The sequence below is a fragment of the Xenopus laevis genome, chromosome 3S (assembly GCF_017654675.1).
Source record: "Xenopus laevis strain J_2021 chromosome 3S, Xenopus_laevis_v10.1, whole genome shotgun sequence".
Taxonomy (NCBI): domain Eukaryota; kingdom Metazoa; phylum Chordata; class Amphibia; order Anura; family Pipidae; genus Xenopus; species Xenopus laevis.
The window spans coordinates 119,130,900-119,157,096 of NC_054376.1; the positions used below are offsets into that span (position 1 = coordinate 119,130,900).

At 35.6% G+C, this 26,197-nt stretch overlaps 2 protein-coding genes across 8 annotated transcripts in view; both read left to right on the forward strand.

Moving 5' to 3' along the window:
* Positions 1–26,197, forward strand: part of LOC108713301 (protocadherin gamma-C5) — a 159,982-nt gene that overhangs the window by 38,642 nt on the left and 95,143 nt on the right. Inside the window, exon 1 of one of the 7 annotated variants that reach the window (XM_041588771.1) lies at positions 16,669–19,459. The exons of 5 other annotated variants lie outside the window; for them this stretch is intronic. In XM_041588771.1, coding sequence (XP_041444705.1) covers positions 17,015–19,459 — 2,445 coding nt within the window. In that variant the 5' untranslated portion in view covers positions 16,669–17,014. Of the gene's footprint in view, positions 1–16,668; positions 19,460–22,841; positions 25,590–26,197 lie in introns of those variants that run through there. One more of the 7 variants, XM_041588770.1, reaches the window with a different exon arrangement.
* LOC108712501 (protocadherin gamma-C5) lies at positions 974–3,875 on the forward strand. Its single transcript, XM_018254699.2, is given in 2 exon segments — positions 974–3,714; positions 3,717–3,875. Coding segments are annotated over 2 exon segments (2,337 nt in total). The 5' UTR covers positions 974–1,464; the 3' UTR covers positions 3,804–3,875.

Consider the following 26,197-nt stretch of genomic DNA (forward strand, 5'->3'; position numbering starts at 1 on the left):
ATGGATCTTCCATACCACTTGAATGGGGAAAACATATTAAATACAGTAGGAAGGAGAAGGGATGTGAGTTGAAGTAATGTATATGGCAGCAATATTGAGGCAAGGAAGGATATATAAGGATATATAATAATCGGGGTTTCATGTTTTTTACTGTGCTATTTAGTAATGTACGTCACTATACCATATCATTTTTTGGATCCATGTTTTAATGTAAAAATTAAGAAGCTGTGGGTCCTTGAACTATTTCATGCTGGTAGACACTGTGCCATGTGTCGGGATTTACTATAACATTTTGGGGCAGATTTATCAAGGGTCGAATTTCGAAGTGTAAAATACTTCGAAATTGGACCATCGAATTAAAATACTTCAAATTCGAATATCGAAGTCAAAGTATTTTTCACCGAATTTGGCCATCGAACGGTCGAAGTAAAATCGTTCGATCAAACGATTAAATCGATTTAAAACGACAGTACTTTGATTATCGAATGGTCGAATATTCGAACGATTTTTACTTCGAATTGAAGCTGAAGTAAATTTGAAGTCATAGTATCCTATTCGATGGTCTAAGTATGCAAAAAATTACTTTGAATTTAAATTTTTTTTACTTTGAAAATTCCCTTGAATTCACTTCGACCCTTGATAAATCTGCCCCTTAATTGTGGTAGACAATTTGGGTCCCTGGACCTTTTATGTAGTAGTCAATATGGCAGTTAAGGCAGGGGGGTTCTGCAACAGGTGGATCATTGCATTATTTGAGATACAAATTGGACAGATCCTGTTTCTATTGAGTGTAACTTAATTTTCTCTTCTGTTCTGTCTGTGCGAATTCCTGGACTGGAATGTCCTGCTATACTGTATGATGTACATGCAAAGATTTTGCAGCGCCATTAGGTCCTTAATCAAGTCCTACCCATGAGTAGATCATATAAGTTTATTTATTTCTAACATTTTTTAAATATTAGTACATATATATATATATATATATATATTAAATATCATTAATACATTTGAAGAGTTACAATCAAATTAATACAAATGTTTAGGACTTCATTATCTGGAACAAATACTTTAATTTTGCTTTTGTTCAAAACAGGCAATTATTTATTAGCAATCAATTAGCAATTAAATTGTAATGTCTAATAATATAACAAATGAACACATTCTTTAATCCGAAGAATTTGGTGAAATTAATACTTTTGGCCAGAAGAGGGCAATCTTGTCAACTATTTAAAGCATGTTTTCAGCTGTTCGCCATGTTATACCTTCACACTCCTCCCTCTGACTCACTAAAAGCACCCTCCCATCATTTCACTGACTAACAAAGAACAGCTGCTGTTTATATGAAAAACCCAGGGATATTTTAAAGGATTATTTTCTTGTCAAAGGATCAACATCAACACAGAAGACTCATGGATTTTTAAAAGGATCTATATTCTATTTTATTTAAATAAAGGGATCTAAGATATGGACCTCCAAAGCCCAGGAAAGGATTGGAAATGGCAAGTAGTATATTTCTTTTTCCTGTATAGCTGGGGCTGGGCCTCTGGGCAGCTTCGATATTCTATTGCAGAGGAGTCAGAGCCAGGAACATTGGCAGGGAATGTGGCTCAGGATTTGGAGTTAAACCTGGCAGATATTGAAAAACGGAAACTGAGTTTAAGATCTGGTGATAATGACAGATATTTTATTGTTGACCAGAAAACTGGAGCTTTTGCTGTTAGAAATAGGATTGATAGAGAAAGCCTTTGTGGTTCCAGTTTAACATGTTTATTGCCTTTGGAGCTTGGCATTGAAAAGCCTTTTGAACTGTTCAGTGTAGAAATAGAAATATTGGATATTAATGATAATGCTCCCACTTTCTCATCAGCTGATCAAATAATAAAAATTATTGAGATGTTTGCAAATCCAGGTGTTCGATTTCCTCTAGATACTGCTGAGGATTCTGATGTAGGAATCAATGGTATTAGCCAGTACAAGATCAGCCCAAACCCATTCTTTTCATTGTCTTTAAAGAATCGGAAGGATGGCTCACTCATTGCAGAATTAGTGCTTGAAAAAAAGTTAGATAGAGAGGAAAAAGGGCAACATGATTTATTGCTGACTGCATTTGATGGAGGAGAACAACCAAGATCTGGTTCCACCCAGATAACCATCATAGTCCTAGATGTTAATGACAATGCCCCAGTGTTTGACCAGCCAAATTATAAAATCACTTTAGTAGAAAATCTCCCAATAAGGACAGTGGTTGTGAAGCTTAACGCCACAGATCCAGATGAAGGAGATAATGCTGAAATAGGTTACTTTTTTGATCATCACACGTTACCTGCAGCAAAAGAAATATTTGATTTAAATTCAAACACAGGTGAAATATGTCTCAAAGGATTAGTGGATTTTGAAGAGTCACATTTTTATGAGTTATTTGTCAAAGCAATAGATAAAGGCACACCACAACAAGAGGGACGCTGCCTCGTCCAGATTGAAGTGGAGGATATAAACGATAATAGCCCAGAAATTATTTTCACCTCAAATACTAATGAAGTGCCTGAAGATGCTCCCATAGGAACTGTGGTTGGATTTATCACTGTGAGAGATAAAGACTCAGGAAAAAATGGAGAAGTACAGTTGGACGTATCATCAAATTTGCCTTTTAAAATTCAACCCTTCAAAAACAGATATTCATTGGTGACTAGTGAATATTTGGACAGAGAGAAGACTGCACAATATACTATTCAAGTTACAGCTTCTGATTTAGGTTCTCCTGCATTAAGCAATCAGACTGTGATAGTTCTTAATATTTCAGATTTCAATGATAATCCTCCCATTTTTTCTCAGGCTGTTTACACTGCCCATATAAAAGAAAACAAAGAACCCGGTGCTTTATTATGTACTGTTTCTGCCACTGATCCCGATGAAGGATCAAATTCTGATCTGACTTATTCAATATTTGAAAGTCAAATTGATGGCTCTTCTGTATCTTCATTTGTGTACATCAATCCAAAAATTGGTGACATTTATGCCCAGGGTTCCTTTGACTATGAACATTTTCAAGTTCTTACTGTCACTGTAAGAGTGGGAGATTCTGGATCTCCAAAATTATTTTCAAATGTGTCAGTCTACATATTTATTTTGGATACAAATGATAATGCTCCCACTGTGCTGTATCCAGGGGATTCAAAGGGATTTATAGCCCAAGAGAAGATTCCCCAGTCTGCATCTGCTGGTTATTTGGTTAGCAAAATATCTGCAATGGATTTGGACTCTGGACACAATGCTTGGCTTAGCTACAGGATTATTGAGCCTGTAACTCAAACTTTATTTGAGATCTCTCAATATACAGGAGAAATAAGGATAATTCGAAGTTTCCTTGAAATGGATAATACTGAGCAACATCTTGTCATTTCAATCAGTGACCATGGGGAACCAACATTATCATCGACTGTTACAATGATTATAAATGCTGTTGACACCATTGCACAAGACTTACCACAATCTCAGGACTTGATCCCAAATTCTCAAACATCCCCAAATTTGACCCTATATTTAATAATTTCACTGGTGGCCATAAGTTTAGTTTCTCTTATTACTTTCCTCATTTTTCTTGTGAAATGCTTAAAAAAGGATAGTTATGGAAGTAGCAGTGGATTTTGCTTTTCACGCAAATACCAGGCCAAGCATTACACAGACCAATATAAACCAACACTTTACCTGAACACAGATGGGACTTTGAAATACATGGAAGTGAGGATGGTTTCTCCCGAATCACAGGGGCAATGTTATCAAGCTTGTTTCCCTACTGCTTCTGAAAGAAATGAGTTTACTTTCATGGCACCTACAGATTTTCCCCAGGTAATGAATTTTAATGTGTAAACTATAGTTGTGCCCAGTATTAATTATGAAAAACAATCATTATTAATTACATTTTGTAAATGTTTCCTAATGTGGATATACTTATTGTGTACTTTGCTATTAGCTTTAAAAATGGTAGCTGTACAGTTAATACAATAATGTCCCTTTTAAATGTATTTTTACAGCCAAAATACAGACATGGTGAAAGAAGTGTTTTCCCAGTTTGCTAGAAAAGTAAACTTTAAATACACAGATATTTACTTATTACAATTGTTTTTATTATATTTGTTTAATGTAAAATGTATGTAGCTTATACAGGCATATGGGACCTGTTAGTTAGAATGCTTGAGACTCGTGGTTTCTTGCATAAGGGGTCTTTTCATGATTTGGATCACCATATGTTAACTCTACTAAAAAATCATTATGACATTAATTAAACTTAATGGGTTCTTTTGCCTCCAATAAAAATTAATTATATCTTAGCTGGAATCAAGTACAAGTTACCATCTTATTAGAGAAAAAGGAAATCATCTGATAAAAATATAGTCTATTAGAGATGCCCTTTTGTTAATTCTGTGTTTTCTGCATAATGTGTTTTTGGATTAAGGAACCCATACCTGTATTTTATGGTGTTCTTAAAAAAAATCTATCTGATAGAAATAATATATAATAGTTTGTTTATATAATGCTTTTAATTTTTAAAAACTTAACCCTGTCTCTCAAAGTTATGTTTATACAGGTATGGGACCTATTATCCAGAATGCTCAGGACCTGGGGCTTTCTAGATAATGAGTCTTTCCTTAATTTGGATCTTCATACATTTAGGGGGTATTTACTAAGCCCCGAATATCCGAAATTCCCTGAAATTCCCCGAAATCCCAAAAATTCACGATTTTTTGTGTTATAATAGGCTTTTAAAAAAATCACGAATTTTTCGGAATTTATTAAACCCCGAGGGCTAAAAAGCCAGAATATAAAAACATGGCATCTCAAACCTGTCGAGGTTGCATAAAAGTCAATGGAAACTGTCCCATTGATTTTTGGTTGTGTCGAGGGTTTCGAGCAATTTTATGATGTTTGCAGAGTTTTCGGGGAAAATTCACGAAAAAAACGTGAAAATCTGAGTTTTTCCCGCCAAAGGTAATTTTTCAGGAAAATGTAATAATAAATAAGCGTTAAAAACCCGAGCGGGTTAGATCAGAGTTTGTAGCAGCCGATATTGAGATAAATTCGGATCTTGATAAATAACCCCCTAAGTCTACTACAAAATTATGTAAACATTAAATAAACCCAATAAGCTGGTTTTGCTTCCAATAAGGACTAATTATATCTTACTTTAGATCAAATACAAGCATTTGTTTTATTATTAAAGGAAATTGTTTTTTAAATTTAAGATTATTTGATTAAAATGGAGTCTATGGGAGATGCCCTTTCTGTAATTCAGAACTTTCTGGATAATGGCTTTCCAGATAAACAATAACAAATTAACTAAGATAAGGCTCGATAAGGTTATATCCGACTACAAGTATTGGGGTGTCCACAAAATTAGGAATATGAAAACAGGAACCACAAGGGACTTTTAACTCCACAATACAAGTGTCAGGAACGATCTAAAGATAATATGAGTAATTACACCTCAAAGTAGGGGCGTGGCTTGCCTGACTTCGTGGATGGCTGTGTGATTCTGAGCTCTGCCTCAATACGATCTGGAAGGGTGAGCAATTGAGCATTAAACATGGGGAAAACATACCGAACGAAAGCTGACAAGGAGGGCACCCCAGCTAGACGAAAAACGCTACCCCAAACTGACATAGCGCCCTTATTTTTAACTAAAAAGAAAGACCGTGCGCAAAACAAAATGGCGCCGAGAGCAGCGCAGCAGGGAGACGAGGGAGACTCGCAGCACCCAGACACGTCGGATATAGATAGTGAAGGAGAAGAAAACGCAGATTTTCATACTTACCTAAGTAAACTCCCTTCCAAATCCGATATAAAGGAGATGTTGAGGGAAGTCACCTCCTCCATAAAAGAAGAGCTGCAAGATATAAAGAGGGACATGCTCTCCTTAGCAGAGAGAACAGACAAAGTGGAAACAAACCAAAGCACACTTATACAGAACCAGAAGGCACTAAATATAAAGATCAAATCGCAGAAGCACTGCATAGAAGAAATGCAGAGACACATTGACGACCTAGAAAATAGGGGTCGCCGAAATAATATAAGGGTCAGAGGAGTGCCAGAAATAGTAAAAGCTGAAGATATACATGCTGTACTTTTACAAATATTCAATGGCTTACTCAACAAAGACCCTAGCTCAGAAATTGTGATTGATAGGGAACACAGGGTCCCGAAGCCGAAAGGAGCCCCCTTAAATGCTCCAAGGGACATATTGTGCTGCATTCACGATTTTAAGACAAAAGAGGAAATCCTGTTAAAGGCAAAGGATGTGAACAACCTAACATATGAGGATTGCAATATACATCTTTTCCAGGACATTTCACGGTTAACCTTGATTAAAAGAAAACAACTAAAGCCTCTTACGGCCCGGCTGAGGGAGAAAGGGATTATGTACAAGTGGGGATATCCCTTCAGCCTAATAGCAAGATATGAAGGATCTCAGCATACCCTACGCTCACCGACTGAGACAAAGGACTTCCTCAAGAGGCTGCACATGGATGACATTTCTTTACCAGGATGGGATGAAGAGACAGTGGCCGCACAGGAGATGGACTTTACACTACAAGGGGAATGGACTAGAACAGGGACTCCAGGCAGGTCCCCACATACTCCGAGATTCAGAGGAACACGTGAGCATAGCTTATCGGCAAGAAATATGAATGACTGACAGGACTCATGGTGCATTGAATCTAATACTTATATATGCCTTTAGTAGGCATCTGGTGAGAAGTGTCTTATAATACTTTAATGTTGTTGAAATGCTTAAAAGTTGCTAACAAGATCTAAGGTTATTGAAGGTCTGTTATTAATATACCCCATGTTATACGTTATAAAGTTATAAAGATATACACCTTAATTCTGTATTTTTTGGGATGGTAACATCTTATTACACCCAACCAGTTCTAAAGGAGGTAGACCATACCTTCGTTGCAGGTGATCACTGCCTGTACTTACTTAATTGTGAGCCAAATTCTTTCCCCGATAACCTCAAGATTAGCTCTGAGGACTTATTGGTTTGGCTTTTACCTCTCTTAACTATCATATGATCCTTTTCTCCCTTTCCCTCTTACTACCCCCTTCTATCCTACCTACTCAGAAACTTGAGAAAATTCTGTCCCGCAGAAGAAGATTTTTGCATAAGCATATTGGTGCTTGTAATAAGAGGAAAAAAAAAAAAGCAATATGTCCAACTTCAAATATGGTGTTAGACAACTGTATTATTTACTCGCTGAATGTTAATGGATTAAATGAACCAAAGAAAAGGGCGCAGATCCTTGGTGAATGCAAACGAAAAGGTGCTAAAATTGTTCTCCTTCAAGAGACACATTTTAAAGAAACCAAAATCCCTAATATACCGACTACAACGTATAAATATATATATACTAGTAATAACAATAATAAAAAAACCTTGGGGGTCATGATCCTTATCCATAAAAATGTACCCTTTACATATATAGATGCCATTAAGGATTCAGAAGGGAGATACATAATTGTTAAAGGCAAATTGGGAAATTCATTGATTACGATAGCCAACATATATGCCCCTAATAAAGGGCAGCCACATTTTATTGCTCATTTTCTAAAACAATTGGAAGCATTCGCCAGGGGTATCATCCTTGTTGGTGGGGATTTGAATATGGTGCTAAACCCTTTGGTGGACTCATCTAAAGGGGAAAACAAGTTTAGCTTATAAACAGTTAAAAAGGGTAAAAACAGCGTTATCACACTTGAATCTTATGGACATATGGAGATGTCATCATCCTAACACAAAAGACTATACACACTACTCAAAACAATTTAACTGTTATAATAGAATAGACTACCTATTTATAAATCAAAACTGGTTACATTTAGTAAAGAAAACTGATATTGGATTAACAACACTCTCTGACCATGCCCCAGTTGTGGTAGAAATATGTATACCCAATTCCACTAAACCAGTTTATAACTGGAAACTTAATGATATTTTACTCCATACTGAAGCCAACAGAACACAAATCGAACAAGCTATACGACAAACTATTTCAGAAAACAACTTACCTGGAACTGACCCGGGGATTTTATGGGAAACCCACAAATGCGTTATTAGGGGTCTCCTTATCTCCATGGGTTCAGTTCTAAAAAAAAAAAGAGAAGAAAAGGTTAGAAAGTTAACTATAGAAATACAGAAATTAGAGAATACTCATAAGGAATCGTTAGCAACTAGTACCTGGGACATATTAGTAGGGAAGAGATTGCAACTTAAAGCGCTATTAGATGAATATTCATATAAGTCCTAATTAAAATGCAAACAGAAATCATATGAACTAGGAAATAAATGCAGTAAACAGTTTGCTAACAAATTGAAAGAATTATTACCCCTTACACATATACAAGCTATTAAAGACAAGAGTAATGTAATGCAATTCACCTCCCCAAAAATAGCTGGATGTTTTAAAGATTTCTATCAAGAGCTATACAATTTAAGGACAGATAAGCCTAACACTAAAGAAGAGGAGAAAATTAAGCAGTTCCTAGAAGAAGCCAAATTGCAATCTTTGACGCAACAAGAGACAGAATGGCTAGACTCACCCTTCACAAGGGAGGAATTAACTAAAATAATACAAGAACTCCCAGCAAAAAAGAGCCCAGGTCCAGACGGGTTTGGAGCAGCTTATTACAAGACTTTTAAAGATAGCATTGTAACCCCTCTTCTCCAATATTTCAACTCTATAGGTTATTCATGCAAAATTCCAATTCATGCCCAAGAAGCCCATATAACGATCATACCAAAACCTAATAAAGACCCCCAGCTATGCAGTAATTACAGGCCAATTTCACTTATTAATGTAGATAATAAAATATACGCTAAGTTAATTGCCAATAGACTAAGAAAATTCACCCCACATATCATTAATCCGGAACAAACAGGTTTTGTCCCTAATAGGGAGGGAAAGGACAACACTACCAGGGTCATCTCCTTAATCCATTATGTTGAGAACAAAGGCATACCTACTATGATATTAACAACAGACGCGGAGAAGGCCTTCGATAGGGTGTCCTGGCACTTTTTAAAGCGAACGTTAGAGGGATTCGGTATAGGGGAAATAACAATTAACAGGATTATGGCATTATATAGTTCTCCCTCAGCAAAAGTAAGAGTTAATGGAATCTTATCACCACAAATTATGATAAACAACGGCACAAGACAAGGTTGCCCCCTGTCCCCGATCCTTTTCGTATTGGTTATGGAGACACTACTAAATACCATAAGACACAACCCAGACATTTCAGGCCTAGTTATTAATAAAAGAGAACACAAAGCAGCCGCCTTTGCAGACGACCTGCTCCTATTTATTACAAGGCCAATAACATCACTACCGAACTTAATGAACCTCTTTAGTAGGTTTAGTGATATATCCAATTTTAAGATTAATTTCCACAAGTCTGAGGCGATGAATATCAATTTACCCCAAAAAACAGTAAAACACCTAGCCGAGTCCTTCCCTTTTCAGTGGGCAAAAAGAACTATAACATATCTGGGGATTAAAATATCTAAAGACCTTTCAGCCCTATACAAGGATAATGTGGCCCCGCTACTTGACTCAATCCCTTTGCTACTGGGTAAATGGAAAAAATTGGGTTTGTCATGGATGGGGAAAATCCAGGCAATAAAAATGATAGCAATTCCAAAGATTTTATTTTTTCTGCAGAATATACCAATATTTTTCCCAAAAGTATTTTTTACAAAGATAAAAGCAATACTGTCCAATTTTATATGGGGTGAAAAAAAAGCTAGATTGAGTTATCATCTGTTAACAATGCATAAACAGAAAGGGGGCCTATCAGTGCCTGATGTACAAGGATATTATAAAGCGATCCATCTAGCTAGAATTTTGCAATGGAATAAGGAAACTTCAGAAAAAATTTGGGCAGAAGTAGAACAAGCTGAATCATCTATCCCACTAATAAACTTGATTTGGGCCAAAGAAGAGAATATTTTAGCGAACTTAAAAAAACACCCAACAATTGGAGCTACCTTGAAAATATGGTTTTTGTCGAGTAAGTTACATGGGTTATCAGAGTCTCCATACATCCTCCAACCATTAAATCAAAATTTAAACTTCCCTCCAAGCATGGATAAACAAGCATTTCGGCATTGGGAAGTATACAATAACAGATCTACTTTGATAGCGGACTTTGTAAAGAATAATAAAGTGATATCCTTGGCTAAGATACAAAGAAGGTGGGGATTCCACCCTAGAGACTCTTGGTGCTACAACCAACTACACCACTTTATAAGCAAAAGTAATTTAATAGGAGGGAATAGCCCACTTACGTGGTGGGAAAAGACACTTACATCTCCAATTGCACTTAAAAAACCTATGTCTGTAATTTATAGATATCTACAGGATAACGCAGTTCCCCAGACAATCAGATACAGAGAGGTTTGGGAAAAAGAATTGCAAGTATCTCTCACCAATGAAAACTGGACAGCTATTTATAACTCGACCCATAAATCAACAATAGCATCCAAAACACAGGAAATGAATTTCAAGTTACTATCTCGATGGTATTACACACCTGAGAGACTCCACAAGATATATCCTAATTCAGAAAACCAGTGTTGGAGGTGTCACAATGCTGAAGGTAGCTACATACACATATGGTATACTTGTAAACCCTTAAAAAAATACTGGAATAAGATTCAAAAAATGATGAGTGTGATACTTCAAGAGAATGTTGCAGCAGAATTTCTACCTAAACTTATTTTACATTTTGATATACAAAAGAACAAGATAATCAAAAACAAATTGTTATTACATATGATTCAAGCTGCAAAAGCGTTAATTCCTAAGAACTGGAAAAAAGTAGACCCTCCGACTTTTTCGGAATGGGTTCAGATGGTGGAGGAGACGAGAAAATTGGAGGAAATAACAGCAATTAGTCATAGTAACAGCTCTAAATATTGGGAAATCTGGAAGCCATGGTTAGATTATATGCACTCAAGTGAGTAAAAGTAACAGGTTGACAAAAGACTGAAAAGTGATATATAAGAGAAGATAATGGAAACATTGACAAGCATAGAAAATAGAGTAATTAGGGATAGGATGGACTCTTCTCTTCTCTTTACCGGCTTATAGCATCTGCTATGATGATAGGATGATGGAAAATTTTATGTGGATTGTATAACCTAAAAATTGTTTATATAATATATGATGTACTATGCTGGTACTCCCCCCCCCCCTCCCTAACCCTTTCTTCTTCTGTACCCCTACTCTCCTTTATTTTTTGGAAAAATAAAGATTTCAAAAAAAAAAAAAAATTACACCTCAAAGTAAAAATAAAAAAGCGATTTTTATTCACCACCATGCCATATTGATCAAATGGAATTAAAAACATTTAAAACAGATAACAGATCCCATACCTGTAGTAGTATCATAAACATTGTGGATTGATGTGAAGGACACAAAATATATTTAGGTCAATTCTACTTTTTTCAAGAGCAGTTATGTATTATTTTTTAATCAGATGAAATTTCATTCAAAGCTATAGTGGCTTTAGTGTGAAATTTTTTAATGTAGTCTCCAAGTTTGCCATGTAATTTTGCATGACCTATAGCAAATTAAATTATCTAATAACTTTAGTACCCTTATACATTCTATATATAAACCTGAATAGTTAACTGAGTTTTTGTAAAAAATGACCCAATGTTTATGCATTTGTGTGACAGTAGTAGGTAGGGTTGCAGCCTTTTCTAAAAAAAATACAGGCCTTTGTATATTTTAACCTTACTTCTATATTAATAATATTAGGAACAAGCATAGTTTTTACCAACTAGTCTGGTAAGATACTGGCCAGGTGACAACCCTAGTAGTAGGTAAAATAAATCAGGCATGGAGTGAATGAGTAAATATTTGTTCTGTCAAGTGTTGTATATTATGTTTACACACAGTCATATGAAAAAGTTTGGGAACCCCTCTCAGCTTGAATAATAATTTACTCCACTTTCAACAAAAAAGATAACAGTGGTATGTCTTTCATTTCCCAGGAACATCTGAGTACTGGGGTGTTTTCTGAACATAGATTTTTAGTGAAGCAGTATTCAGTTGTATGGAATAAATCAAATGTTAAAAACTGCCTGTGCCAGTAATTTTGCTAATTTGAATGCATGTAACTGCTCAATACTGATTACAGGCAACACCAAATTGGTTGGATTAGCTCGTTAAGCCTTGAGCTACATAGGCAGGCGTGTCCAATCATGAGAGAAGGTATAGTACAGTATTTAGGGTGGCCAATTGCAAGTTGTGCTTCTTTTTCACTCTGCCCTGAAGAGTGACAGCATGGGATCCTCAAAGCAACTCTGAAAAGATCTGTTCAATTTCATGGTTTAGGGGAAGGCTACAAAAAGCTATCTCAGAGGTTTCAACTGTCATTTTCAACTGTAAGGAATGTAATCAGGAAATGGAAGGCCACAGGCACAGTTGCTGTAAAACCCAGGTCTGGCAGGCCAAGAAAAATACAGGAGTGGCATATGCGGAGGTTTGTGAGAATGGTTACAGACAACCCAAAGATCACCTCCAATGACCTGCAAGAACATCTTGCTGCAGATGGTGTATCTGTACATTGTTCTGCAATTCAGAGCAATTTGCACAGAGAACATTTGTATGGCAGGGTGATGAGAAAGAAGCCCTTGCTGCACTCACGCCTCAAACAGAGTTTGTTGTTGTATGCAAAAGCTCATTTAGACAAGCCACAGTCATTTTGGAACAAAGTGCTTTGGACTGATGAGACAAAAAATTAGTTATTTGGTCATAACGAAAATTGATTTTCATGGCGGAAGAAGAACACCGCATTCCAAGAAAAACACCTGCTACATACTGTCAAATTTGATGGAGATCCCATCATGCTGTGGGGCTGTGTGGCTAGTTCAGGGACTGGGGCCCTTGTTAAAGTCGAGGATCGGATGAATTCAACCCAATATCAACAAATTCTTCAGGAAAATGTTCAAGCATCAGTCACAAAGTTGAAGTTACACAGGGGTTGGATATTCTAACAAGACAATGACCCTAAACACACTTGGAAATTTACAAAGGCATTTATGCAGAGGGAGAAGTACAATATTCTGGAATAGCCATCACAGTCCCCCGAATTAAATATCATAGAAAATCTATGGGATGATTTGAAGCAGACTGTCCATGCAGCCATCAAATTTAACTGAACTGGAGAGATTTTCTATGGACGAATGATCAAAAATACCGGCATCCAGAATCCAGACACTCATCAAAGGCTATAGGAGGCATCTAGAGGCTGTTACATTTGCAAAAGGAGGCTCAACTAAGTATTGATGTAATATCTCTGTTGGGGTGCCCAAATTTATGCACCTGTCTAATTTTGTTATGATGCATATTGAATATTTTCTGTTAATCCAATAAACTTTACGTCACTGCTGAAATACTACTTTTTACATAAGGCATGTTATATATTGTATTAAAAGGAAGTTGCTACTATGAAAGCTCAGCCAATGATTAACAAAACTCCATAGAATTAAGAGGGGTTCCCGAAATTTTTCATATGACTGTACATGTTATGGATGATTAAAATGCCTTTACTTCAAAACTGAAACTGTTAAAAGGGAAAAGGTATAAATTGCACCAGAAGCAAATAAAAGACTTTGGCAATATGTATATATTATTATTGCTTACAAAATACTGCAAAACACTATTTACATAAAGATGGTTAGAGGTAAAGGACATTTACATTTTGTGCTATACATTCGAATGAATCTTGTTTGCTGAGTCTAAGCTGCCATATTGTTACTAATCAAAACAACCAATTACAGCTCCAGTGAAATAGTATACTCCAGTCGCCTAGTTGTCATGAAAATTACAAAATGACAAAAAATGTTTGTTTTGTTTTCCAATTATTTTTACAAACTTACACCTCTTATTTCTTGGATTGTTTGTGTTTTAATCAGCAAAAAAAAAGCTATAATGAAAATGTTTTATGCGTGAATGATCAGTAAAAAAAATATTTCATGTTCATGAAGTTGATCCTGTCTCAAACCGTTTTGCTATTAAGCTAATGTCTCTAGAGGTGTTTTTGTAGTGGGAGTGAGAACAATTTATACAGTAGCTCCAATAGTAGAATGTTTTAAAATGAACAATATAAACCTATGGAAAGTATAGTAATAATAGCACTGTTTTTTCACATGCATTAATTTTCTTCACATTTTATTTTTACAATTTTTCTTTTACATTTTATATAATTTATTACACAGGGTCCAGTTTGCAAATTCTTAAAGGGATAATGGCATAGTGAAGTTTTTTTCAGTTAATAGTGCTGCTCCAGCAGACTTCTGCATTGAAATCCAAAAGAGCAAACTGATTTTTTTATATTTAATTTTGAAATCTGACATGGGGCTAGACATATTGTAAGTTTCCTAGGAGCCCCCAGTCATGTGACGTGTAAAAATCTGTATAGTAATAAGTTATTTCAAATTAAACACAAAACACTTTATTATTAAACAGCAATACCTGTTATAAAGGTAGTTAAAAATCTCAGCCATCAATCATATTGACAATTAATTGCATACCTCTGCATTGGACACCTCATAATCCTCCTCCCAACTCACATCTTATTGTTCTGCCAGTGCATGGACATGTGCAACAGGTCCCCTATTCTGGTGCATAAACAAGATTTTTAATTGATACAAATCTTGTCTGAATAACGGTGTTCACAAAATGGTGCCTGGCTGCTTTCTGTGATTGTCAATTCCAAGACTGAATGAAACAATATTTCTACAACAAGACAAAAACAAAAGAAAATAATTTTAAAGTATTTCTAAGGGTGTCAGGTCCCTGTTAATAATATAAATTGGTCACTAAATAAACAAAGTACCTTGGAGTTACCAAGACATTTAATTCTGTGTGTCACTCTGCCTTTTAATACTCGGAGTACTGGTGCCTTTTTGACACTGAGCCATGTATTGTGCTAGCACTGTGCATGAGCTTGTAGCGTTTCGTAGTGGGGGTCACTGCCATTTACACTAGACACTGGATATAGCCTATAAAACTCACATCTAGTAACTAATACTGCAAAAGTAGGGATGAGCGAATTTGACCCATTTTGGTTCGACAAAAATTTGTGGCCGGCGAAAATATCGCAGATGCCCGTTAAAGTCTATTTTTTGACGCGCGTCTTTTTTGACGCACAACGCCATACAAGTCTATGGGTGTCATTTTTTTGGCGAAAAAATTTGCACATTCCTATGCAAAAGGTGTAATGATCTCTAGAATTAGGTGTAGTTTAAGCAAATTTATAGTAATATACAAAATTATTTGACTAGTAGGCCAGTTACGGTGTTATGTGTCTACACCTATTAGGCAATTAATCCAGGCCTGACATGAGCATGTCAGATCTAAGATTGTGTACTTATAATTATCATGGCATTCATCATAAACGTTTTAAGCAGTCAGTTTTATATTTGACTATATGTTAGGCACCAAGCTAGTGTTGCCAGGGGAATCACTTATCTCACTCATCTCTTTCACTTTGTCTACCTACTGTATCTACATTAACCATTTTTGACCAGGCACACCCTTCCATTTTACCTAATTATCATATAACAAATTCACTGACGGATAGATGGGTGTTTAATCAAATAGTGAGACCCCTGCAATCTGTCGGGCATTAGTTTACACCAATTAACAAATTACACAAATTAACAACTGACTGTAAAAGGACCATGATATCATTGTGACTAGATTACACTTTCACACATCTGTGAGTTTTGACCAAAATCAACTGGATAAATTCAATGGAACCATTGTGATTGGATGTCTGGGTCTTTACTACCCTTAAGGGTATGAATGCTGGGGAATTCCTGACCACACAGTTCAACTGAATAAGTCACTTGGATGAGTGATGAAACAAGAAAACTCCAGTTGCTTTAGAATTATTGAAACTTCTGGAGAGGGACACACTTGTTGCTTAAGTGACAAACACAAACTGCTGAACAATTCTTAACAATCCTTAAAAATGCAGACAGACTGGATAGAACAGAGACAGAATGACCGGGAGACATACCAAAAATCAGTCTACATGACTGTAGAAAGTCAAAATAGTGATCAATGGTTTTCTGGAAAACAGACCAAATGAGTGTACTACTGCTAAATATGCAAAAACATCTGATTCTAGAGCAACTGTTTAGGAGATATTCCTATGCAGGTGGAATAGAAAATACTAGTAAGGAGGACTACAGCGAGAGAGAACTGTTGCAAAGTTGGTGTGGCCATGAAGAGTTTGTGCTAACTGGTGGAGAGTGACTAAGCTGAGTTGTAAAGTAAGAGGGACTTCTAGGTAACATTTTTGTAAAATACAATGTAAGCTCTACAGGATCTCCATCCTCTTGTCTCTGACCCTTAGCTCTTAATCTTTAGTGTAACTTTACTTTGTATTCATATGTATTTATTATTGTGTTGACCCCTTGTTTGTTCTGTTAATTTATTGTTCTGCTGCACAAAAATATTTTGCATTGTATGATAAATGATTTATATTGATTTGAGCTTTTTTAAATCATTCTAACACCTATATTTCGCCTATATATTTCTAAATGTTTTTATGGTTGTAAAACCAAACTAAATATTCCAAATAAGTAAAAAAAAAATAAAAGTAAATAAAAGTCTTTATTCTTTAGCCTGAAATATTTTGTGAAGTTAACACTATCAGCCAGAAGAGGGAGATCTTGTCAACCATTTTTAAGCTGCACCAGTAGATGTGTTCATCATGTTATACCTCCACACTCCTCCCTTTGACTCACAATAACACACTCCCATCTTTTCACTGACTAACAAAGAATAGCTGCTGATGTCGGTCGGTATGAAAATTCCAGGGATATTTATTAGCAAAGAAAGGATTATTTTCTTGCTGAAGGTTCAACAACCAAACAGACACATGGATTTTTAAAAGGATCTATATTCTATTATATTTAAGTAAAGGGATCCAAGATATGGACATCCAAAGCCCAAGAAAGGACTGGAAATGGCAAGTAGTATATTTATTTTTCCTGTATAGGTGGGGCTGGGTTTCTGGGCAGCTTCGATATTCTATTGCAGAGGAGTCAGAACCAGGAACATTGGCAGGGAATGTTGCTCTGGATCTGGATTTAAATCTGTCAGATATTAAGAAACGGAAAGTGAGTTTGGGATCTGATGGAAATGGCAGATATTTTTTTGTTCACCAGAAAACCGGAGCTTTGACTGTTAGAGATAGGATTGATAGAGAAATCCTCTGCGGATCTAGTTTAACGTGTGTATTACCTTTGGAACTAGGCACTGAAAATCCTTTTGAACTCTTCAGTATAGAAATAGAAATATTCGATATCAATGATAATTCTCCAATGTTTTCTTCAGATAACCAAATTATAAAAATTACAGAGATATTTGCAAAACCAGGTGTTAGATTTCCTCTAGATACTGCTCGGGATTCAGATGTAGGAATCAATGGTATTAGCCAGTACAAGATTAACCCAAACCCATTATTTTCATTGTCTGTAAAGAACCGAAAAGATGGGTCACTCATTGCAGAATTAGTACTTGAAAAAAATTTAGATAGAGAAGAAAAGGGGCAACACAAACTATTCCTTACTGCCTTTGATGGAGGAGAACAACCAAGATCTAGTTCTACCCAAATAACAATCATTGTCTTAGATGTTAATGACAATGCCCCAGAGTTTGATCAGCCAAGTTATAAACTCACTATACATGAAAATCTCCCTTTAAGGAAGGTGATTATGAAGCTTAATGCCACAGATCTAGATGAGGGAGTTAATGCTGAAATTACTTATGTCTTTGATCATCACACATTGGATGCAGCAAAAGAAATATTTGATTTGAATCCAGACACAGGGGAAATATATATAAAAGCAATGGTGGATTTTGAAGAGTCAAAATTTTACGAGTTATTTGTCAAAGCAATAGATAAAGGCACACCAAAACTAGAGGGCCGCTGCCTTGTTCAAGTTGAAGTGGAGGATGTAAATGATAATAGACCAGAAATAATTTTTACCTCTAAGACCAAGGTGGTGCCCGAAGATGCTCCTATAGGAACTGTAGTTGGATTTATTACTGTGAATGATAAGGATTCAGGGAAAAATGGAGACGTTCGATTGGATGTATCATCAAATTTGCCTTTTAAAATTCAGCCATTCAAAAGCAGATATTCATTGGTGACTAGTGAACAACTGGACAGAGAGAAGACTGCACAATATACAATTCACGTTACAGCTTCTGATTTAGGTTCTCCTGCGCTGAGTAGTCAGACTGTGATAGTTCTCAGTGTATTTGATGTCAATGATAATTTTCCAATGTTTTCTCAGTCTGTTTACAATGCCCATATAAAAGAAAACAATGAACCTGGCACTTTTTTATGTACTGTTTCTGCCACTGATCCAGATGAGGGATCAAATTCAGAGCTAACTTATTTTATTGCTGAAAGTCAAATCAATGGTTCTTCTGTATCTTCATTTGTATACATCAATAAAAATACTGGGGACATTTATTCTCAGCGATCTTTTGATTATGAATCTTTTCAAATTCTACAAATAACTGTGAAGGTGGAAGATTCTGGATCTCCAAAATTATCCTCAGATGTACCAATCTTTATATTTATTTTGGATACAAATGATAATAACCCCACTGTATTATACCCACAAAATGCAATGGGGTTTATAGCCCAAGAGAAGATTTCACAATCTGCTTCTGTTGGTTATTTGGTTAGCAAAATATCTGCAGTGGATCTTGATTCTGGACACAATGCTTGGCTTATGTACAGGATTCTTCAACCTGCAAGTCAAACATTATTTCAAATCTCTACCTATACAGGAGAAATAAGAATAATTCGAAGTTTCCATGAAATGGATAATACTGAGCAACATCTTGTCATTTCAGTCAGTGACCATGGAGAACCAAGTTTGTCAGCTACTGTTTCAATAATTGTTAATATAGCGGAAAATATTGCACAAGAGTTACCACAATCTCAAGACATGATCCCAAATTCCCAAACATCACCAAATGTGACTTTATACTTAATCATTTCATTGGTGGCCATTAGTGTAGTTTCTCTTATTACTTTCATCATCTTGCTTGTGAAATGCTTAAAAAGAGAAAACTATGGAAGTAGCTGTGGATTTTGTTTTCCAAGCAAATACCAGGCCAAGAATTACACAGAACAGTATAAGCCCACACTTTACCTGAATGCAGATGGGACCTTAAAATACATGGAAGTAAGAATGGCTCCCCCGGAAACAGAAGGACAATGTTATCAGGCGTGTTTCCCTTCGACTACTGAGAAAAAATATTTTACATATATGAAGCCTATGGATTATCCCCAGGTAAATGATTTCTTAGGTGATGCTGAGCCCAATAACACAACCAGTACTAATGAAACAAACCAGGTAAGCAAAGTATTATGCAATACAATCATAATTACTCCAAAAAAAAAGATTACTTGATAATAAAAATAAGGGACTTTGTGGTACTATTGGCAGTTGCATTTGTTTCCTTTACTTGACAGATGTTTTAGCTGGTTCCTATGTTTTCTTGAACTAATGATACCTTCCGGGTGCCCCTCTTGTAACTTAGAATGGATGAAGTGTTGTGTTTGTTGATTTTATGTAAGTTGCAGGAGTATAAAGTGAAAAGTAAAAAGAAAAAAGAAAATAGAATACAGTTTATTGATTAGTGTTTCAATATTAAAATTGTGGCAATAATAATATACGGACAATGAAAACTAACTATGCAGCACTGTACTGGGATTTTCCTGGTTCTTTGGTTTCCTTTCATACTGACCATAGGGTATGTGTGTTTTTGATAGTGAACTTAGATATTATAGTCCACTTGGGAAGGGACGAATGTAAATGATGATCATTGTCTTCAAAATGGTACAGACATTTGTCAGATCAATATAAATGAAGAATAACAATAATAAAATCCCCATGCTTATTTAAATATAATTTACTGGGTCACTAATGCAATTTAATTTACACTAACTGGTCTTTACATCTTTATACCATAGCATTATTAAAAAAGTTACCAACATGTGTAGCAATTTTGTAATTGTTGTAAAATATCAAGTTGCTTATTCATTATAATATTGTTTTTATCACTTTAATAGTATGTATTTAGTCTAATCTGTTATTTGATAATATTTTAATAGAGTTTAAACCTCAAATGTTTTTCTTAGAGGGAATCCATCCTGCTACCTAGGCAGAGGCAGCCTTAGTTTTGACAATCTCTATAGCAATTACACTATTAGGGCTATGGCACACTGGATGTAATCTTCACTAGCCTATTTTAGTTATCAAAGAAGCTCCCACATCTGTTTCGCCTTATGCGTTTCGGGAAAGCATTCCCTTAGTCATGCCTATGACTAAGGGAATGCTTTCCCAAAATGCGTAAGGCAATGATGTTACCCATCATGACACAATAAAGATACCTCTTTATACTTATCAGAAGTGCCGCCTGGAACATTTTTCTTTTTTAATAGATTTTTTCAAATTTATTAAAGGTTACATTTTTCTGGTCAGGCTTTTTGTCTCTTAAAATCTGAAAAAGTATCGGAAAAAAAGGGGAAACTTTATGGGATTTATTATGCGACAAAACTGCAACAAATACTGAATCTGAAAATATTCCAGCTAAACCCGTCGAAGGTATGTAGAAGTCATTGGCAGATGTCCCTTTTACAATTGAAAGATGTTTTTGCCTTCATGATCTTCGAGGGTTTTTGATGTTGACTTTTGAGCAACAATTCTAAAGACAATTTGAAATGCAGCACTATTTTTTTGCAACTTTTCTGGCACATGCTTTTTTTCTTCAGATTTTTTTAGTAAATTAAGATGGTTCTTGGTTGTTTGTTTGGTTGAATTTTTTTTTTTATAAAAATTAGAAAAAAACTAGTTTTAGTAAATCCCCCCCCTTAATTCTGTTTGTCATTTTGCCTATTAATACTTGAAGTACCTTTGCCTTTTTTTATGCTGAAAGGTACTGTTCCATTTAATATACTAGCACCGTGTTGTTTAATGCTAGAAGTCACTGTGGCATTTGACTCTGTAGAACATTGTGTCTTTTAATGCTGAGATGTAATATTTAGTGTAGAGGTTACTGTAGAAATTGAATGTTGAAGAGAAGTCACTGTACTGTTTAATGCTGTGGTCACATTGGGATATTTATTGCTCCATCAGTTTGTGCCATTTTACGGTGGAGGTCATGATGCCATTTTAGAGTGTACATTGGACAAAACCTATGGAACATACTAATGACTATGGCAGTAAAAGTGGGAATGGTCTTTAAAAGTGGGTGTGGTTTATGTAAATTTCAGTGATGCACACAATCGGCCATTATATTATTTTACCAGTGGGCAAATTAACATGTTGATTTATCCATGCCATTTTTAAAGCATTTGATGTTGCATTATCTTACTAGCAGAATTGCATCCAAGTGAACTACTTAGGGGCAGATGTATTAAGGGTCGAATATCGAGGGTTAATTAACCCTCGATATTCGACTGGCGAATTAAAATCCTTCGATATCAAAGTCAAAGGATTTTGAGCAATTCGTTCGATCGAACGATCGAAGGAATAATCATTCGATCGAACGATTAAATCCTTCGAATCAAACTATTCGAAAGATTTTAATCCATCGATCGAAGGATTATCCTTCGACCAAAAAAAGATAGCCAAGCCTATGGGGACCTTCCCCATAGGCTAACATTGACTTCAGTAGCTTTTAGGTGGCGAACTAGGGGGTCGAAGTTTTTTCTTAAAGAGACAGTACTTCGACTATCGAATGGTCGAATGGTCAAATAGTCGAACGATTTTTAGTTCGAATCGTTCAATTCGAAGTCGTAGTCGAAGGTCAAAGTAGCCCATTCGATGGTCGAAGTAGCCAAAAAAACACTTCGAAATTCAAAGTATTTTTTCTTCTATTCCTTCACTCAAACTTAATGAATGGGCCCCTAACTGTTTCAGTATTCTAAACTGGATGTTTTGCTGTGCAAAGCTGAAGGGGACAAAACAAGGTGAAAGAGTTTATTAGGCAACTATGTAGTGGTGCCACTCACTACTGTATTTCTGTAGAGGAAATGAGACACAGAAAACTCACATTATCTTTTTCACAGATGAATACATATTGTATGTAAAATGTAAAATGTTGACTACACAATGGACTTTTGCAATCTGTTTGGTTTTTGCCATTTTTTAAAACATATTAAAACATATATGGAATAAAAAATAGTTATAGCTTCATATAAGCAAATTGTTTAAGAGACATACCAAAAGTGATATTACATTACTACATGGATGTAGAAGGCCAGAATATCAGAGTGATACAGTTGCCTGTTGGAAAGCCATTGCACTGTAAAACAGTCTTATGGGGAAACATCTCTTAAGGAGACATTCCTTTGGATATGGAATAAAAGCAAGTTATTATGGAAGTGTGGTTTTGTACAAATTACAGGAAGTAGAGCCACAATAAGAGAGACTGTTGCAAAGTTGATGCTGGCATAAAGAATTATATCTGTCAGTAATGAGGTCTGGGGGAGCAGAGTTGCAGGATGCAAAGTAATATTTTCATAAAGTACTTAAAAATAACAAAAACAAAAAATCTTTTGATTTGTATGATAAATAATTTGCTTGTAAGATTTATGGGTTTTGGATTTTCAACTAGTTCTGAAAGTTCTAGCAAATTGTAGCTATCTTTCTAAAAAAAATTGATGGTTGTAAAACCACTGTAAAAAAACTAAATATACCAAATGAACTCTTTAATATTTAGTCTGAAATATTTTGTGAAGTTAACACTATCAGCCAGGAGAGGGCGATCTTGTCAACCATTTTTAAGCTGCACCAGTAGATGTGTTCATCATGTTATACCTCCACACTCCTCCCTTTGACTCACAATAACACACTCCCATCTTTTCACTGACTAACAAAGAATAGCTGCTGATGTCGGACGGTATGAAAATTCCAGGGATATTTATTAGCAAAGAAAGGATTATTTTCTTGCCAAAGGATCAAAAACCAAGTAGACACATGGATTTTTAAAAGGATCAATATTCTGTTATATTTAAATCAAAGAATCTAAGATATGGATTTCCAAAATACAGGAAAGGATTGGAAATGGCAAGTAGTATATTTCTTTTTCCTTTATAGCTGGGGCTGGGTTTCTGGGCAGCTTCGATATTCTATTGCAGAGGAGTCAGAGCCAGGAACATTGGCAGGGAATGTGGCTCTGGATCTGGGTTTAAATCTGGCAGATATTGAGAAGCGGAAACTGAGTTTGGGATCTGATGGAAACGGCAGATATTTTTTTGTTGACCAGAAAACTGGAGCTTTGACTGTTAGAGATAGGATTGATAGAGAAATCCTCTGCGGATCTAGTTTAACGTGTTTGTTGCCTTTGGAGCTAGGCACTGAAAATCCTTTCGAATTATTCAGTATAGAAATAGAAATATTAGATATTAATGATAATTCTCCAATGTTTTCTTCAGATAACCAAATAATAAAAATTACAGAGATATTTGCAAATCCAGGTGTTAGATTTCCTCTAGATACTGCTCAGGATTCTGATGTAGGAATCAATGGTATTAGCCAGTACAAGATTAACCCAAACCTATTATTTTCTTTGTCTGTAATGAACCGGAAGGATGGGTCACTCATTGCAGAATTAGTACTTGAAAAAAACTTAGATAGAGAAGAAAAGGGACAACATGAACTATTCCTTACTGCTTTTGATGGAGGAGAACAACTGAGATCTGGTTCTACCCAAATAACAATCATTGTCTTAGATTTTAATGACAATGCCCCAGTGTTTGATCAGCGAAGTTATAAAATCACTTTACCCGAAAATCTCCCTTTAAGGACAGTGGTTCTGAAGCTTAATGCCACAGATCTAGATGAGGGAGTTAATGCTGAAGTGACTTATATTTTTGATCATCACACATTGGCTTCAGCAAAAAAAATATTTGATTTAAATCCGGACACAGGGGAAATATATATAAAAGCAATGGTGGATTTTGAAGAGTCAAATTTTTATGATTTATTTGTCAAAGCAATAGATAAAGGCACACCAAAACTAGAGGGCCGCTGCCTTGTTCAAGTTGAAGTGGAGGATGTAAATGATAATAGACCAGAAATAATTTTTACCTCTAAGACCAAGAAAGTGCCCGAAGATGCTCCTATAGGAACTGTAGTTGGATTTATTACTGTGAAAGATAAGGATTCAGGGAAAAATGGAGACGTTCGCCTGGATGTATCATCAAATTTGCCTTTTAAAATTCAGCCATTCAAAAGCAGATATTCATTGGTGACTAGTGAACAACTGGACAGAGAGAAGACCTCGCAATATTCTGTTCAAATTACAGCTTCTGATTTAGGTTCTCCTGCATTAAATAGTCAGACTGTGATAGTTCTCAGTGTATCTGATCTCAATGATAATTCTCCAATGTTTTCTCAGTCTGTTTACAATGCCCATATAAAAGAAAACAATGACCCTGGCACTTTACTAGGTACTGTTTCTGCCACTGATCCAGATGAGGGATCAAATTCAGAGCTGACTTATTTTATTGCTGAAAGTCAAATCAATGGTTCTTCTGTATCTTCATTTGTATACATCAATAAAAATACTGGGGACATTTATTCTCAGCGATCTTTTGATTATGAATCTTTTCAAATTCTACAAATAACTGTGAAGGTGGAAGATTCTGGATCTCCTAAATTATCCTCAGATGTACCAATCTTTATATTTATTTTGGATACAAATGATAATAACCCCACTGTATTATACCCACAAAATGCAATGGGGTTTATAGCCCAAGAGAAGATTTCACAATCTGCTTCTGTTGGTTATTTGGTTACCAAAATATCTGCAGTGGATCTTGACTCTGGACACAATGCTTGGCTTATGTACAGGATTCTTCAACCTGCAAGTCAAACGTTATTTCAAATCTCTCCCTATACAGGAGAAATAAGAATAATTCGAAGTTTCCATGAAATGGATAATTCTGAGCAGCATCTTGTCATTTCAGTCAGTGACCATGGAGAACCAAGTTTGTCAGCTACTGTTTCAATAATTGTAAATATAGTGGAAAACCTTGCACAAGAGTTACCACAATCTCAAGACATGATCCCCAATTCTCAAACATCACCAAATGTGACTTTATACTTAATCATTTCATTGGTAGCCATTAGTGTAGTTTCTCTTATTACTTTCATCATCTTGCTTGTGAAATGCTTAAAAAGGGACAATTATGGAAGTAGCTGTGGATTTTGTTTTTCAAGCAAATACCAGGCCAAGAATTACACAGACCAGTATAAGCCCACACTTTACCTGAATGCAGATGGAACTTTAAAATACATGGAAGTGAGGATGGCTCCCTCGGAATCTGAAGGACAATGTTATCAGGCGTGTTTCCCTTCCACTACTGAAAAAAAATATTTTACATATATGAAACCTTTGGATTATCCCCAGGTGAATGATTTCTTAGGTGATGCTAAGCCCAATAACACAACCAGTACTAATGAAACAAACCAGGTGAGACTAGAATTATGCATTATAATTGTAATACCACTAAAAAGCTTATATGGTTGTAAAACTAAGTGACATTTATTTGTGGCACTGTTAACAGTTGCATCTATTTCCTTTACTTGAGAGATATTTTTTAGCTGATTCCTCAATTTTCTACCTGAAATAACGGTACCTTCCCAGTGATCCTGTTGTAAGTGAGAATGCATGAATGTTAAACCTGTGTTTATTAATTTGATATAAGTTGCAGTAGTGAAAAAGCGAAAACCCTTTTTTTTTAACCCTTTGCTTTTCCACAACATCAATTCTGTGTTGTCAGCAAGGGGTTAAAAACCTGGCAGAAATTTACTGTAATGTACTGTAAACGCAGTACAATGTATACTTGAATATATGTAGATTGTGGTTATGTGTGTGTGTGTGTGTGTGTGTGTGTGTGTTATTTATAGGGAACTGAAGCAGGGAATAACGTGAATGATGCCCAGTGGTACAGAATCAGCCTTGTATAAATAAAGCCTAATACTGTTATAATAAAAATCATATGCTTACTGTATATAGAGATCTAAAATTACTGGATGACTAGTAGTATTTGTATTACTTTAATATTATGCCTCACAAGA